The sequence below is a fragment of the Labrus bergylta genome, chromosome 8 (genome assembly GCF_963930695.1).
Source record: "Labrus bergylta chromosome 8, fLabBer1.1, whole genome shotgun sequence".
Taxonomy (NCBI): domain Eukaryota; kingdom Metazoa; phylum Chordata; class Actinopteri; order Labriformes; family Labridae; genus Labrus; species Labrus bergylta.
This window is the reverse complement of record NC_089202.1, coordinates 11781118-11798582: the sequence shown is the minus strand read 5'-3', so window position 1 is coordinate 11798582 and position 17465 is coordinate 11781118. Positions and strand designations below refer to the sequence as shown.

The 17465-nt window shown below is 38.8% G+C and overlaps 1 protein-coding gene across 1 annotated transcript; it reads right to left on the bottom strand.

Moving 5' to 3' along the window:
* Positions 1–630: 630 nt before the first annotated feature.
* On the bottom strand, positions 631–6360 carry ino80c (INO80 complex subunit C). Its single transcript, XM_020661103.3, has 5 exons — positions 6070–6360; positions 2054–2170; positions 1866–1977; positions 1635–1702; positions 631–1534 (listed from the first exon to the last, which is right to left on the bottom strand). Exons 1-5 carry the CDS (start codon positions 6238–6240, stop codon positions 1403–1405), a joined length of 600 nt encoding a protein of 199 aa, XP_020516759.1. The 5' UTR covers positions 6241–6360; the 3' UTR covers positions 631–1402.
* Positions 6361–17465: the final 11105 nt, after the last annotated feature.

Here is a 17465-nt window from a genome sequence, read left to right as displayed (position 1 = left end):
TAATTACGCCATTAGTCTTAATGATTCATTATCAGTTTTATTCATGGCTCTTTTAAGTTTGTATAGAAAACACCTTGTTATTCTTTCTCAATACCACAAAGAACTGAGCTATTGTGAATAAAGATTACAGGGCAATGTGTATTCACTGGGCCCTTTTAAACGAAGCCTCTGTAAGAATTAAAGACGCTGAAAAGGTAATACTTTGATTTTTCTCGACAGATAAGGATTTTAAGAATTATGAAGGTCGCAGATTTTCTTAGTTTTTGCATAATAGGGATCATTTACATGAGACATACATGGCTGTCATTCATCAAGTTGTGAAAAATGGTGTAAAATCTACCATGGAAAGGATCCTGGACGCCTGCCATGTGTGATTAATGAGACATCCTCAGTCCAGCAGTCGCAGAGAGAGAGCATACATCAAATATAGCTATGGAATTAAAACCATGTGGAACCAATTTAACATTTACATATGACATGTGAAATTAGGCCTGCTTAGTGACTATTTGCACAGCTACATTTAAAAGGCTTACAAACATGCAGGACACAATACATTACTACAGATCTGAGAAAGAGCAGCAGATGGGGATGGTATTCAGTTGAGGCTAAAAAATAAGAGACTGAAACAAATTTCAGGAAGCAATGTTTCAGCCGAGAACATTTTTTTATTTAAAAGATGCTTCTAAGAACATTTAGATGACAGGGAGACACTGGAATTAAACTTAAAAAATTGATTTTATCTTTTTATTTGCTACTTTACTTAAAACAGTATAATTCAATTTGAAATTTAAAAAAAACAAAAAACTTTTCAACTGTGTAGTAACAGTTTAACCACAAGAGGGCCTTGTAGCCTGTAATGTTTAAGTATTGGAGGAACAATTAAGTCCTTGAGGATTTCACTGGAGCAAATCCAACCCAAGCTCCCAAACTTGCCCCAGTATTTATAAAAATACTATACTGCGAAAAAATCATCAAGGATAATGGGAAATGTGATTCAGCAAACAAACTAAAGAGAATCTTATAGCTGAAACTTGAATGAACCTTAACAACTTTTGGATGTTCTTTCTCTGGCTGTGACATTAAATCATCATCCAGTAAACACTGTCTCATCACTCAATCAGGAAGAAGCCGCCACTCAAAGGAACAGAACATATAAAATATATGTTTACAAATGGTCCACTTAATTGTTAAACAGCAACAACTATGAAATTGCCTTCAGTCAATCAGCAGTGTGAATGTTAAGCAGCGGCCAGTGTGGGACTTCAATTCATCTTCCTTGCGTTGGTTTTGACAACTTGGTTGCCACTCTGGGAGCAACCTTTGCTCCCAAAATCTTCTGGCTGGTCCAACAGCTTCTAGTCTGGTGTGAAACCTGTTTCAGGTTTCAGGCCTTGCTCAGCCTTCAGGGTACGATGCAAGTCGCCTTCCGCAGTGCCAGGTAGCCTGTGACAACATCCGTGGGAAGGAGACGGATGTAGGAGAACTCCTCAGAGGATGTGAAGCGTAGTTTTGTCTGAGGGTCTGTGTAGTTTGCCTTAGGAGAGAGGAGATGGTCGTCAGTATTTGCTTCATAGGAGACTTAAGAGTTACTTTGATTGTTGCATAATGAGGAAATAAAACATTGGAGTACTCACAGGGAGTCCAGAAATATCAGAATACTTCTTTGTTGGCAACAAGGAGGGAGGGGCTTCAATGTTGTAGTCTGTGAATACAGAAAGGTTATAAGATGAAAAAACCATTAGAAACAATACCAGTATGGGCATTTCTTACTTAAAGTCATGTTCTGCACTCTGTATAGATGGAGGGTACAATTGTAAAGTGTTGTGAAAATGTTCAGGTATCAGGTTAAAAAAAGATGAACTCACAGTTGGGGTCATTGAGCTTCCAGGGTAAAATCCGCTCCAAAGCCAGAATCTGCTTGAGATTCTTCCAGGTCCTGTTCTTTTTACCTGCTGCTGCTCCTCCAATCCCAGAATGCTGCCATGGTTAAGAGGGGTATTAAAATAGGGTGGCCAAACATTGACAACAGCAAATAATCCAAATAGACACTCACCGTAAATGCGGGGTCTTTGAATGGAGGAGGCTTTGCTGTGGACTCTGTGGGGACAGCTGGACTGCTGTCTACTGCTCCTGTTGTCTTTACCTCAGTCACAGACTCCTCAGCTGCCACCTGATGAGAAATGAAACACAACTCTTCAGACAAACAGTCACAGCATTTGGCTTTAACCGTCTTGTGTTCTGAATGTATCCCAAATCAACAGTTGGGTAAACACAGTGTAACATGACCCTGAGAGAAACAGTCGTGGGAAAAATTAATGTCTACTTAGCTGTTATGACATGCATATTCATTTTAAGATATATTTAGCAGTCTAAACTGCATAAAAGTCTGTTTTCCAGCAACAATTTAACACTCTGGCTTAAGTGTCATTTTTACACGATTATGCTGACCTTTCCTTTTCTTATTAACACTCAGTCTCGTATAGTCATATTTTAGCTAGTTTGCAAAAGGTATCAACCAGTGCCCTGAGGCTCTGGTATAAACTAATGAGCTATCTTGGGGCACAAATCAGCATCTTACGTTATCCTCAAAAGTTGGTTCCTGAGGCGCTATATTGTGCACAAAAATTAGCTTGTGAAAGAAAGTAACTTCCCATAAGAAAGTTTACCATGGTATACCATAGTACGTACCATGGTACACTATGGTACGTACTATGGTATCTCGGTAATTACTATGGTATACCACGGTACATACCATAGTACCTAGGCAATTACTATAGTATACCATAGTAATTACTATGGTATACTATAGTACATACCATAGTACCTAGGTAGTTACTATGGTATACCTGGGTAATTACTATGGTATACTATAGAACATACCATAGTACCTAGGTAATTACTATGGTATACCATAGTACATACGATAGTACCTGGGTAATTACTATGGTATACCATAGTACATACGATAGTACCTGGGTAATTACTATGGTATACCATAGTACATACAATAGTACCTAGGTAATTACTATGGTATACCATAGTACATACCATAGTACCCAGGTAATTACTATGGTATACTATAGTACATAGTATGTACTATGGTATACTATAGTAATTACCCAGGTATACCATAGTTATTACATAGGTACTATGGTATCATACCATAGTACCTATGTAATAACTATGGTATACCATAGTACCTCACAAATTACTATGGTACATATCACATTACCTAACTGCAGCACTCCAGTTATTACTATGGTTCCTCAAATCAATCAATCAATCAATCAATCAATCTTTATTTGTATAGTGTCAACACATAATAGCTAGGCTACTACCAAATAATTTTAATCACTTAGGTCCCATGGTACCTGTGTGATCCACACCACAGTACATTGAAGGTTGCCATGGCAGTACCAATGTAGCTCACTCTGAAAGGAAATTGTGACACACCAGGCAGAATCAGGAGAGGAGAGGAGAGACTCTTTGGAGTTGGGACTGCTGTGCTTCTCCGTCTGTTGTGTATTGTCTGTTGTGTATTGTCTTGTATTATCATATTAGTTTCTCAGATGATCTTTGTTATCATTTAGTTTGTGTAATAGTAATAAAGCTTGACGCTCCCAAAAATCCCTCTTCCGTATTCGCATCCAAAAAATCAACAGGACCACTCGGTCAAAGTTTAAGTGTTTACTACGATTAAAATAAACTAAAAACAGATACAGATGAATCCAAAGTTATACAAAAGATCAAAAACAAAAGAGAAAAAGAGAGAGAGAGAGGTGAGGAGAGGTCAAAAGACTGACTCCACTCTCTGCTAGTCTCAATTTAGCCCAATTAACTCCACAAACTCTTTAATTCTCTTCCCTCTTAAGAAGAAGTCAAATCTGTCTGTCAGGAAGAGACTAAGGCAGAAATTAAGGCCTTCATATGACAGAAGCTATCAAATTCGTCCAAAATCATGAAGCGCAAAAACATTTAAAGCTCCAAAAGTTTGCGTTTTGTATTATCCCATTTATTATGACAATCACAATTGTTTTATTAACTTTAATTCACATACACCTCCCACCCCTTCTCAAAAGAAAAATAAGGAAAAAGAGGAAAGAGGAAGAAAGGGAGAGATTAAAAAAAGGTGAGAGGAAAATACAAATAAAAAAATAGATAAATGGTGAGGTTGAAAACTGGGGTTGATTTAATAGTTTTATTTTTTGTATCATATTTAAATCAATTACATAAATAAATAAATTGAGTTACTGTATCGTGTATTTGCCTCTGTCCATTATTTCATCAAATTGGTTTTTGTCAAAGTATAAACTGTGGGATGTATGGTTCAAATATTTTGAAAATATTTGAAAATGTCCCATGGAATTTTGGAGAATAGTATGGTATATGAACTGAGATATTTGGCTGGACTATGGTACTTTTACCTTAAGACCTTAAATTGACTCCCTCTGTTCACCTTTGTGGCAAAAATGTACACACACACAAAAACCACTATAAAATCATCATACATACATCAATAATTTTTTCTGATTTTTTTCCATAAATCACTTAATGTCAATTGTGTTTACTATGGTACATGTACCTGGTATTTATGTAGCACATGTACCATGGTATTACAATGACACACGTACCCTGGTATTTATGTAGTACATGTACCAGGGTATTACAATGACACACGTACCCTGGTATTTATGTAGTACAAGTACCATGGTATTACAATGATACAAGTACCATGGTATTTATGTAGTACAAGTACCATGGTATTACAATGATACAAGTACCCTGGTATTTATGTAGTACATGTACCATGGTATTACAATGATACAAGTACCCTGGTATTTATGTAGTATGTGTACCATGGTATTACAATGATATAAGTACCATGGTATTTATGTAGTACATGTACCATGGTATTTATGTAGTACATGTACCATGGTATTACAATGGTACAAGTACCCTGGTATTTATGTAGTACATGTACCATGGTATTTATGTAGTACAAGTACCATGGTATTACAATGATACAAGTACCCTGGTATTTATGTAGTACATGCACCATGGTATTACAATGATACAAGCACCATGGTATTTATGTAGTACATGTACCATGGTATTTATGTAGTACATGTACCATGGTATTTATGTAGTACAAGTACCATGGTATTACAATGATACAAGTACCCTGGTATTTATGTAGTACATGTACCATGGTATTACAATGATACAAGTACCCTGGTATTTATGTAGTATGTGTACCATGGTATTACAATGATATAAGTACCCTGGTATTTATGTAGTACATGTACCATGGTATTTATGTAGTACATGTACCATGGTATTACAATGGTACAAGTACCCTGGTATTTATGTAGTACATGTACCATGGTATTTATGTAGTACGTGTACCATGGTATTACAATGATACAAGTACCCTGGTATTTATGTAGTACATGCACCATGGTATTACAATGATACAAGTACCCTGGTATTTATGTAGTACATGTACCATGGTATTTATGTAGTACATGTACCATGGTATTTATGTAGTACGTGTACCATGGTATTACAATGATACAAGTACCCTGGTATTTATGTAGTACATGCACCATGGTATTACAATGATACAAGTACCATGGTATTTATGTAGTACATGTACCATGGTATTTATGTAGTACATGTACCATGGTATTTATGTAGCACATGTACCATCGTACTGTCAAAAATACCATGGTACTTGTACCATGGTAATACCCTGGTACATGTACTATAGTACCACTATGGTACTGTACCATGGTAAACTTTCTCATGGGTTGATGAGAAAGTTCTTAGAAGTATTTATTTAAGGAGGTAATTTGTAACACATGGAAACAGGTTATTGTCTTCTATGTAAAAAAGATAGCTCTGTAGATCTTCGTGTAACGTGGAAGTTTCTTTTCTAACCAAATCCTGCTCATATTGTGACGTTAACTTCCCAACAGAGAACACATTCAGCCAAAATAAATAATATATATTTAACACAAAACGTGTAAGGGATTAGTTCGGACACAAAAACCAAACAGATAAGATTACCTGTGTTTGGGATGTTGGTGTTGTTGTCAGCTGTCCTTTCTTCTTCTTGCCCCCGGTGGTCTGTGCAGCGGCAGAAACCGCCGGACTACCGGGACGTTTCTTCCCCCGGTTAGCGGCACAGCTGGCAGCTGCCGGCTGCGCTCTGACTGTTATGGGGATCTGAGATGCCATCTGTGATAGGTATATGCGGCTTTCTTTCAAAACATTTAACAGTAGCCGTGCACCGTGGTAACCAAAAGTGGTAAACAAAACTGAATCCGGATGTACATGGATTCTTTTCTTCTTCTTCTCCATTATGTTTTATGGCGGGTAACGCCAGCATTTAGGGTGCATTACCGCCACCTACTGAGTTGGAGTGTGGGCTGGAGTACTTACTATTAGCCTACATGGGGAAAAAAGGGTACCGGTAACTTATCCAGCTTCTTTTAAATCTCAAACAGAGCTTTATCCCCCCTCCTCATTTACACTTTCTCTATCTGTTTTATACATCTGGCAATTAAAGATTACATGTTCGACTGTTTTTGTTCCATACTCTGAGACCTGATGAATGTAATATGAAGTGCATTATTTTATTGAATTATGTGTATCCTAAGCTTAGTATTATTATGATAGTTTGGTTTTTCTTGTTTTTTTCCAATTGCTTTTATTCTGACCACTTTTTCAAATGGTTTATTTTCCGGTTATAAAGTTTAAATGTAGATAACAATTGACCAGTACAGGGTGTGCCAACAGAGACATGAGCTATCAGACCAATGTTCTTTTTTTAACCAAGCTGTAAACATGTTAATTTCTGCTGTAAAAACAGACTTTTTTGAATGACACTGCAGGATTTTACGCTTCCACACTGGCAGATTTATTCCTCAACCAAAGTTGTTTAAATGTTCAGGATACAGTATAACTTAAAAGCTCAGTGTTACTCCCAGGAATAGATCTTAATTTGAAATGAATAGAAATGTTGACATATCTGATTATGTCTGAAAAACATTGGACCATATATTCCTCCATGTGAGGGTGTTTTTTTTCCCTGAAGTGAAAATAATAAAGACAACATTTAAACCAGGACCAGCAAATCACACAAATGTATTCATTCATTTTCCATTTGACATGTTGACTTTGAATTAAAGTGTTATGCTGCAACCTTATCACATGGAAAAGAAAATAAACTAGGAGCTGGTGTGCAAACAAGAGGCGAGAGACAACAAGGCAGCTATGCTTAATCGGTTGTTGCTCAGCTCTGGACCTTGGTCAAGGCGTCATGTTGCGAGTCCGACAAACACCATCTTCAGCTTCCCCGAGCCACCAGCCCGTTCCCCTTTTATTGAGTTCAGATATATATTTTTGTATTTTTATTTTGGTGAAGAGCAGCTGGAGAGTGTGTAGCGCTGGTTGTTGACTGTCTCCTCCGTGTCCTGACCAGGTGCACCCTATTTCCAACCAGCAGCCCCTCACAAACAGTTGGGGAGGAAATGACATCGCCCCAGAAGCCGTCAGCACTGTTCCTCCCAAAAACATTAAAACCACATCAAACATAGCTACAGCACCTACCTACCTACACAACCAGCTCTTACATTAACAAAAGAATCTGTCCAAAGATCTGTCCTTAACAAAAGGTTGGAAACCAAAAAAAGGACATTTTTAATCCAATTTTTATAACTTCTTAATTCAAAGCTCTTGTTATATAACTGATCTACTATGCTCGTGAGCTTTTCAGATGTAGATTCTCTTTTAAAATCTCTGCATCTGGTGATGTTGCTATGAAGATGTTATCATGGATCAAGTTAATTGGGTAAGAATTTCAAGGTATAGAACAAGCAGAAACAAATGTATACAATCCAAATTCTTTATTAATTTATTTTTCAAATTGACATAATTTGCATTTAATTTAACTGTGTACTCTGTGCAGCTACAGAGCTAGCCACCGCGCCACAATGCCGCCCACTGTGAAGGTAAATCTGGGATCAACTTAAACAAGTTATGACTTGTGTTTCAGAACATGCAGCACAAAAATCCCAGCAAATGGTGGAGGACTTGCATTACAGCGAGACAGCCACGTATCTCCTCCGATCTACATGGTGCCCCAAGAGGTGTATTTCTACCTGGTAGGGAAGAAGTTTAGCCGGGAGGAAATATGGTGTACCAGGTTTCACCCATAGCGTCATGATTTTGTCTTGTTTAGTTCTGTATTTTTTGTATTTCAGAGTTTAAATTTATTTTTCTTGTTTTAGTTCTCATTCTTCCCTGGTCTTGCTTGTTTCCCTTGTGTGTTTTTGTCTTAAAGTTTCCTGGTTTCATCTTAAGTGTTTGCTGTTTTTTATTTGATAAAGTTTCTCTGTTCTAGTGTGTATTGTATAACTCTTGAGTTCTCTGTCTTTACTGTTTTTTGATTTGTTTTGTAGATTTTGTCCCCAATGTTTCTAGTCTTTTGTTTATTCCTTTGTGTGTTTCCCTCCAGTTTGAACGACCTGTGTCATTAGTCTAACCTGTGTCTGATTACCCCTGTGTATTTAGGCTCAGTCCCATTTCACCCCTCACCCCTTACCCCTACCCGTGCACTGCAACAAGAATCTGGACATCCTACCCCTACAGGTGAACGGGCAAAACGTAGGGGTAGGGGTAGGGGTAAGGGGTGAAATGGGACTGAGCCTTAGTCTCAGTGTTCCTTCCCTCTTGTTGTCAGTTCATTGTCAGATTTCCCCCATGTCGGATGTCAGTGTGAGTTCTCTTCTTTCCACTGTTTTCCTCGTGTCTCCCTGTGTTTTGACCTTTTTGGGATTTTCTTCAGTTTGGACATTTATTTCAGAGTTTAAAAGTCTTTTTCTTGTTTTAGTTCTCATTCTTCCCTGGTCTTGCTTGTTTCCCTTGTGTGTTTTTGTCTTAATGTTTCCTGGTTTAATCTTAAGTGTTTGCTGTTTTTTATTTGATAAAGTTTCTCTGTTCTAGTGTGTATTGTAAAACTCTTGAGTTCTCTGTGTCTTTAGTGTTTTTTGATTTGTTTTGTAGATCTTGTCCCCAATGTTTCTAGTCTTTTGTTTATTCTTGCCTTTGTGTGTTTCCCTCCAGTATGAATGACCTGTGTCATTAGTCTAACCTGTGCCTGATTACCCCTGTGTATTTAGGCTCAGTCCCATTTCACCCCTTACCCCTACCACTTAGCCCTACCCCTCCACTGCAACAAGAATCTGGACAACCTACCCCTACAGGTGAACGGGCAAAACGTAGGGGTAGGGGTAACGGTAAGGGGTGAAATGGGACTGAGCCTTAGTCTCAGTGTTCCTTCCCTCTTGTTGTCAGTTCATTGTCAGATTTCCCCCATGTCGGATGTCAGTGTGAGTTCTCTTCTTTCCACTGTTTTCCTCGTGTCTCCCTGTGTTTTGACCTTTTGTTGATTTTTTTTTTTCCAGTTTGGACTTTTTTTTTTCCAAGAAGTAAGCCTTGTTTTGCCTTTTTGTTAAAATGAATCATTTTTGTTTGGATGCTGCATTTTGGTTCCAGTTCCTTATTTTTCCAGTTCACCATACTTTCCCCCAGCACCAAACCCCCCACCCACCCTGATCCCCCCTGCCATCATTTAAGCGTCTTTCAATTTGAAAATGTTTGTAAATATGATTCATCTTCACAGACAAAATATACTTACCTGTCACGGTCTTAATTCTGCTATCCTTCCATGGACTTTAAAGCTGTACAGACAGGAGTATTCAGGATTCCCCCAGTTGTTCTCCACTTGCAGTTTCACGTATTTGAAGACTCTGTCTTTATGACTCTGTGGGACAAGAGAAGTGAGCCAGGAGAGAGTTAGTTTGGGGTTATAAAAAAGAATGGCAGCAAAAAAGCTGATATAAATTAAAGGATATAATGAAAACGATAAGAACAGATACATAAACACGGCATTAGTGTGATAAATAGTATGGCGTGAAACTCACAGGCACTTCGAAAGTCTGTAGCTGGTCTCCGTCTTCATCATAGAGAAACCTTCCTAGTTTGGTTCCTGTATCTTCTTTCATTTCCAAACCCTGCAGGAGGGACAGGCAGATATCAAGTTTAATATTTTGTTATTTAATACAGTATGTATGCAACAGTAAAACTGACAAATACACAGGGTGTCTGCTGGGGAATAAATACATTTGTGACTTACATAGACGGTAAACTCCCTCGGGGCGCTGGAGATGGCCAGATTTGTGGACAAAGTCTTTGAAATGTGACCCAGTGAAACATGACTGATGACAGTGGGGTGGGAAAGGGAGATGACTAGATGACCCTGCCCACCTTTGAAGGCCCAGCAGCTCCCTGGAACCAGCTCTGAGGAAAGAAAGAATAAAAGAACAAGTTTAGATGGTTTTGAATTATGTATATGGGTGAATAAGAAAGAAAACAATCTGAACAAAAATAAAGCTTTACAACATGGTCATCGGATACATACCTTAAGTACACATTTTGGAGTTACAGATGGTGTCCCGATTGGTATCCCAAAAAATGTTTTCTTTTCCGCTGTGGCATATGTTTGTGTTGTCAAGTGATGTACAATACTGGCTCCTGAACACAGAGCAGAACACAGGAATTAGGCATTAGAAAGCGATCTTAAAACTATAAACAATATGTATGAATGATAATGTTAGATATAAAAAAAAGAAAGTGGATGTTTTAGATGTCATACCTTGCGAATACAGAGCGAAGTTCGGTAAAGTGTCTGCCATAGGACGCAGGAACTTCATGTCTGTCTTCATTCTTTGGAGCTCGTCTAGTAGATTTCTGAGCTGCTCCGCCATGTCTTTATATGCTGCATTGGTGTCCTGTAAGAGGTGTGGAGAGGTATTAGGAATGCATGCTAGCAACTTTAGGATATAATCATGCAAATATTAACGTCTATTTCACATTCAGGTACAAATATGTTTGGATTTTGATTGTTTTCACACTGAATATAAGAATAACCAAACAAGTCACTATATAAAAGAGAATTACAAGCTGGTTGTATGTAACATACCTTATGAGTGGGGGCTGATGAATCAGGAAGCTCTGAGTGTTGTGGCACCTGAAGGTTGTCACTTTGTGTGCCGACAAAATAAGCGAGTCCTGATAAAAGGGAAAAAACAATGCATAGAGACGGGTTAGGGATTTAAGTTGAACATAGTGGGGCTCTGGCTTCTTCTGCCCTTGCTGTTTCTGTCGATTTTTACAGCTCTATCCATGCTGCTGTTTCTGTAGCTGCTTGCAGGTTCGTCTGTGTTGATGGTTCTGCAGGTGTGCATGATGTCCTGAATGGATTTGTCAATGCTCCTGCTGATTTGGCCCTTTAAGTTGCTGGGACTGTTTCTCACACTGTCTGTGTTGCCATGTTGGCTTTTGTCACTATCTGATATAACACTATCTGCTGTACTGCTGACGTCTAGGCTGTAGTTTATGTTAATATGCAAACTTTCCACGCTGTGCGTATCACTGTTAGAGATTCTTCTCTCTCTCCAGGGTCTACAGGAAGTCTTGTGCCTTTTGTAAATCCTGGAAGTAATGAAAACAAGGAGAGAGTTAGCGCTGGGGAGACATTTAATAAAGGACAATATTGAGTTAAACACATCCAAACCATGTGTACATATCATGCATGACTAGCTTACCTATATGATCTCTCTTTGTAGGAAATCTGTGGCTCTCCTTCTGGGTCATCATACCCCGTAGATTCCAGTCTAGAGCTTCTTCTAGACATGTCTGTAAAGGAGAGAGAGGGAGGTTTAGTCATATTCAAAGAAGGCATGGCATGAAACACATCAAACAACAATGAAGCCATAGAAACTAATGAGGTCTTTATCAACATTATAGCATCAGATCTGGAAAAAAAAAGAGCCTTATTCCCTCTCATGTCTTCAATCAGTATTTGTTTTATACTCTCTGTAGAGGAGTACAAGTTTTAACTAAGTACTAATCTAATCAAAAATGTGGCCAACTACATAATTGCAAATTCAAAGTTGAGATAGTTAAATGTAGGCTTATATTAGGGACTTTTTTGGATTTGAGGGGAATCGTCATGACTGGCTGGATTGCATTTTTCTTAAGGTCTTTTGAAACATTGTCACAAGTCTCATTTAAAACATCAGACAAAACTTAAAAAGCCAACCTCACCGACTACATGAAAACGTTACACATTATCACTTTCTATATTTAAAACAACCACTTACCTTTATTTGTGGACGACATCTTTTGATCTGTAGCTTGATACGTGTTGGTTGAAACTTGCATTCTTGTATTTTCTGCAGACCCTTGCTTTGTGTCAGCTTCAATAACCAGCTCTCATGGACCTGCGCTTTGTATCAAAGCCACCCTGATCATGCCAAACTCTTGACTGTGAACACTAATTTGTGGAACATTGCGCTCGCACGGCGCATGCGCAGAAATAGGCCTCGCTGAGCATGCATTATGGTGCTGTGATGACTGGTTAAAATAAGCTGTTTAGGGAAAGAGCCTAGTGTGGGGTAGGCATACAGTATATCAAACATTAATAAATGTGCAAAGACAAAGAAATAATAAAGAAAAACAAAAGACGTCCCCAGGTCCTTCTTAGTGGTGGAGCGCTGCTGCCACCATGTGTTTAAAGCAATCTGTGCAAACAAACAGCCTCTTATAACGGCACTGCTTGTTATCGGATCACTCACTTTGTTAATACCAGCTGCAAACAAAGCTCTTTACCGGTACAAACTGGAGGATAATGGATGGACACTCACTGGGAAGAAAACGGTTTTAGCTCGGCTTAACCTCCTGAAGGGTCACAGTAGCCTACTTGTGATAGGCTAGCCTACTCTGCATGGACATTTTTTGTGATCTTGCAAGTCTGTGATTGAGCTACTTTGTCATGTAATAGTAACAAGTTAAAGAAATAACCCAGGGGACAAATGTATTTTCCATCCACTTCATATCATAAATATTTAGCTAAATAAAACAATTCTAAGCTGTAGCCTATCTGAAGTCTTCTTGATTATATTATTGTAGGCAGCAACCACCAAAAAACAGATCAGTGAAGCTTTCTGTCATTGCCTTCTAACAAAGGCCACATTAGAGCTAGAGAAATGCTTTGGGCTTCATGCATATCCCGACATATCCTATACCACAGAATTTATTCTCAGAATGATCTCATAAACCACAACCAAGTTGATAAAATATCACGTGCAATTTTCTTTCAATCTTCTACTGAGATATACCCAGAATTCTGTTTTTACTATAAATGTGTAACCGCTACAGATTTCTGTCAAACATAGATGATAATAAATAGTGTGGTAAACATTACAGTGGAGAAAAAAAAAATGCTTTACATAAAATATAGACATTTTTGAAGAAAGCCTAATAGTCCTGGAGCAGGCAAGTTATGGTAAATATTTGATAGAACGTCAATGCTCCCTAAAATGAAACATACAGGCCCTCTAATGATTTGCACCTTTGTTGCATTTGGGGATTTTTTTGTCCTGTCACAAACTTGAGCAATTTATGCTTGAATTGAACTGCCTTGCCAAAGAGTTAATGTGCGAGGGAGGAAAAAAAGTTCCCCTGCAGCGATCTATAAAGTAGTTCTGGTAAAAGTGAACAAGATTACCTGTTGGCAGAACTGTGCAGGCTGAGGTGGCCTCTGGGAGTCTGCTGCACGATTATAGCAGGGTGCCTTGGGAGGTACAAGGTTATTCTTTTGTCATTTGCTCACAAACATCTTTGGGAGGAATGTGCCGCCAGCGTATCCATCAGTCTGTGCTGGGACGCATACCTGTCAGCATCCAGACATCGCTAACCTATAAAGATCTACCACATCTTAATTTAACACAGTGTCCTCTGAGCTGCTGCAGGGACCTGGATGAAGTGAGGGATGATGCTTTGTCTGACTATGTATGTGTGTGTGTTCTGTCGACACACACTCCGAGGCTTTACCACTACTTTTCTGGCCTTGTCATGCCGAGACTTTAGCTTGTAGGGGACATGCTGATTCAGAGGGAGGTCTTTTCAAATGTCTCATTCATTTTTCAGTACTGGCACACTGCTGCTGCCAGCTGCATGAATAAAGTATAGATGACTGTGCTGGAGCTCAGTTGCAAACAGATATGAATGTTTAATGTTTGAAGTTAAACTATGAGCTCTAACTGCGGGGCATTGGACCGGTACGCCATGTTCCTTATAAACACATCACCTACTGTATCGGATGAGAGCAGAATGATAAAACCAGCAACATCAAAGCCTTTGCGCCAGCTGCTCACAGCCTGAACACACCTGGGGGCCTCACAGAGCTCTGCTGACAAACGAGGCTGTTTTGTGTGGATCTAAGCTGACTAGGATGCGTCCTTTTCCTAGAAGTCATGACACATACAGACTGTATTGAAGCAGATTATGTAAGCAGGTTGGTGGAGTTTTCTGCTCTATTGACTCCGGGTGGTATGCAAGCCAAACATGTAAGCAACAGCCTGAGGCACTGCTTATTGATCCGTGTCAGCAGGCCATTGACTGGCGCTGGATATGTGTCAATGTTTGTAATGGGGATGGATAGCTCTCACGTGTGTGTGTGTGTGTGTGTCTGTGTAGGTGTAAATCCCCCCTCTAAATACATTTGCATATGTGGAAAGCTAACTTGAATAGTAAAGTATGAAAGATTAGCTTTTTTTAAGTTGCTGTTTTCTTTAGGCATTTAAAGACAGAGTTAAAAATGTTGTAAAGAAGACATTTTATCATTGAAAGGCATTGAAAACTGTTTCTTTCATTTCTTTTTTTAAACAGAATTTTAGCCTTACAATCTGCAAATCTCTCTCTTTGGCAAGGATAACAGAGTCATTCTCTTTCCCTAGATCTAAAACGTTTCAACTCCAGCCCTGACTCTTAAACGCTCACTGGTATTTTAAAAAGTATGTTGACAGAGTTCATTGTAAAATAAACTGAAATCAATTAAAGTGGATCGTGTATGGAAGCGAAAAAAAAGGAGCTGTCAGTTGGTTTTCTATTTCAAATAAAACATTATAATTACAGACCACAAAACACCCAAGCCTGTATGAACCTTTTGCAGATGTACACTGACTAATACAAGATGGTGAGCTTGCCAGAGAATGCAAATCAGCTTTGTGTATCACATATTTAATCATTCACCGTGCTGGATCTCACTTCCTGAATACATTGTGCGTGACCCGACCCAGAAGTGCAGCTGTATTGCTATTCACATCTCATCAAGTCGAGGCAGAGTGTTTTCTGTCTGTGCAGGTAGAGAACGATGACTCACAAAAATGAGACACGTCTTCTCACTGACTTCATTATGTGCAACAGGAGATTGGCAGTGATGCCGACACAAACCAATTTGCATGTGGAATACTGAAAAAGAAGACTTGATCGTGTCATATCAGCCACCTTGAATGGCTTAAAGAATTACATCCAGAAATGTGTTGCCAATCAGAAACATAATTTACCATCCCGGTGAGTGAGCGGCCACTAAAATGGTATCAACTGCTGAAAATGAACTCACTGAGTAAGGCTGCATCCAATGCCTGGCACCGGCAGCGGTCTGAGCACTCCCAAGTGCTTCTCTTATTCTGGTAATAAATTGTGACGAGAAAAAGGTTGGGCCTCAAGTCGAGACATTTAAACACTCGCCTGATGGAACAGGCAATAGTGAGCAATACTGTTGACATCTTATTTACAGTTTTCTTCCCTGTTTGCTGTAAACAGTTGTTTTCCCTGTAGAAGAAAATAGGAGCCAATTTTCTGTTCCACTCTTTTATTTCCAACCTTTTCAGTACAATTTTTATCCTCAGCAGCTGCAATATATGACAAGCCCTCAGCTGTACCCGAGCTCTTTTGTTTGCAAGTAGTGGCCAATAAACCTATATAGCTAAAGAATAAGAGCCTTCTGTCATGCTCACCTGATAAGAGATTCCCACAGGTTGTTTACATTCTCCAACACAGTGGTTTATTTCAGAGAGTTTTCAACGCAGGCTTTAATGAATATGTTTCTGAATAGGAATATGTTGGGAACAAAACTGAGATAAGCACCTAATGTGAGGATCAGACTTCGATTAATCCATGACTGATATGTTCAAGAGCAAATTGGATCAATCACAAAAAATTGATATGTTTTTAGTGAAACATTCTAACACTTCAACTAGACTGATTGGTTGGTAGAGAATGGGGTGCATGTATTCACACCAATCTGTGTAATAAAAATGTATGAAGGCTATGACAAGATAATGAGGCATGTTTGAATTTTTGTAACCATCCTATTCTGTTTCTTTTTTATGAACTTGTTTAATAAATCCAGATATGCTTGTTTTGTTGAGTTAATTTTATCGGGAGAAGAAGGTACACTGAGGGTTCAGGTTGCAGTTTAAGGGTTAATTAATTTAAAGCAGAATAGACCTTCAAGCCACAATCTGCAATGTTCAGCAGTGATAGAGCTTTGTAATACACATATACATGCTTGCTATTAGTGTTAAAAACCTTAACATTCAACAATCTTCTATTTTAGAACAATTAGGTGTTGCTTATGATATCATTCAACGGGCCCTTATAGGCCTGTAACTACTGCTGACTTCTTGTGTAAAGTAAACACTGGCTGACATGGTTCTTTAACATGACTTGGATATTGGCATGATTTATCCTATTATTTCAATAGGCCTACTTGTTTATCTCTGGTCTCTTTGGTTCGTCTTACTCTTAACACTAGAACGGCCGGCATTCTATCACTACTAGAAAGGCCATAGCGGTCATTTTGACTGTTTACGAATTATTTGCATATCATTTCAATAATCAGTATCAAATATAAGAATAAATGGATCTGTAATGTTGTGAAAGGTATAATAAACTTCAGGACAGAAACATTAAATTCTAATGAATTTGAAATTTGAATAGTTTATCGACAACCACGGGAACAGCAGTCGGCGTTTTTTGCGAATGGGAATGATCTCTGTATCATTCTCAGGTTCAATCTCAGAGCCAGTGTCAGATGAAGTTTCGAGAGACCAGGAGACATCACTTTCCGTATCCGAACCTGCGCCTCCATAAGACTCTGCCTCATCAAGGCTCTGGAGCCTCTGTGGCAGCAATCCTCCTCCTTCCTGACATTTTGTTCTATTCTGTTCTAAATCAGATCCTAATTTACTCTAGTCAGCCTTTTCAATGTCGATTAATTCAAATATATGTCCCCTATTCTTTCTATATGGTTTTAGGCGGGTAAGCTTTCTTTCCTCCTTGGCTCGAGCGTTATAAACAATAGTTGCTATGGGCAACAGCGATGCGCACCTTCAAGTAGTGGTGGGCGATATAACGATCTTAGATCGTGAAGGATTTTAACTTGCTGACGATCTGCCAAAGCAGAGAGATCGTAGAACCGGGCTAATGTGTATGTGTATTCTATCATGCTGCAGTTTATTCTCCGACACAGATACGTCTCCTCATTTTTT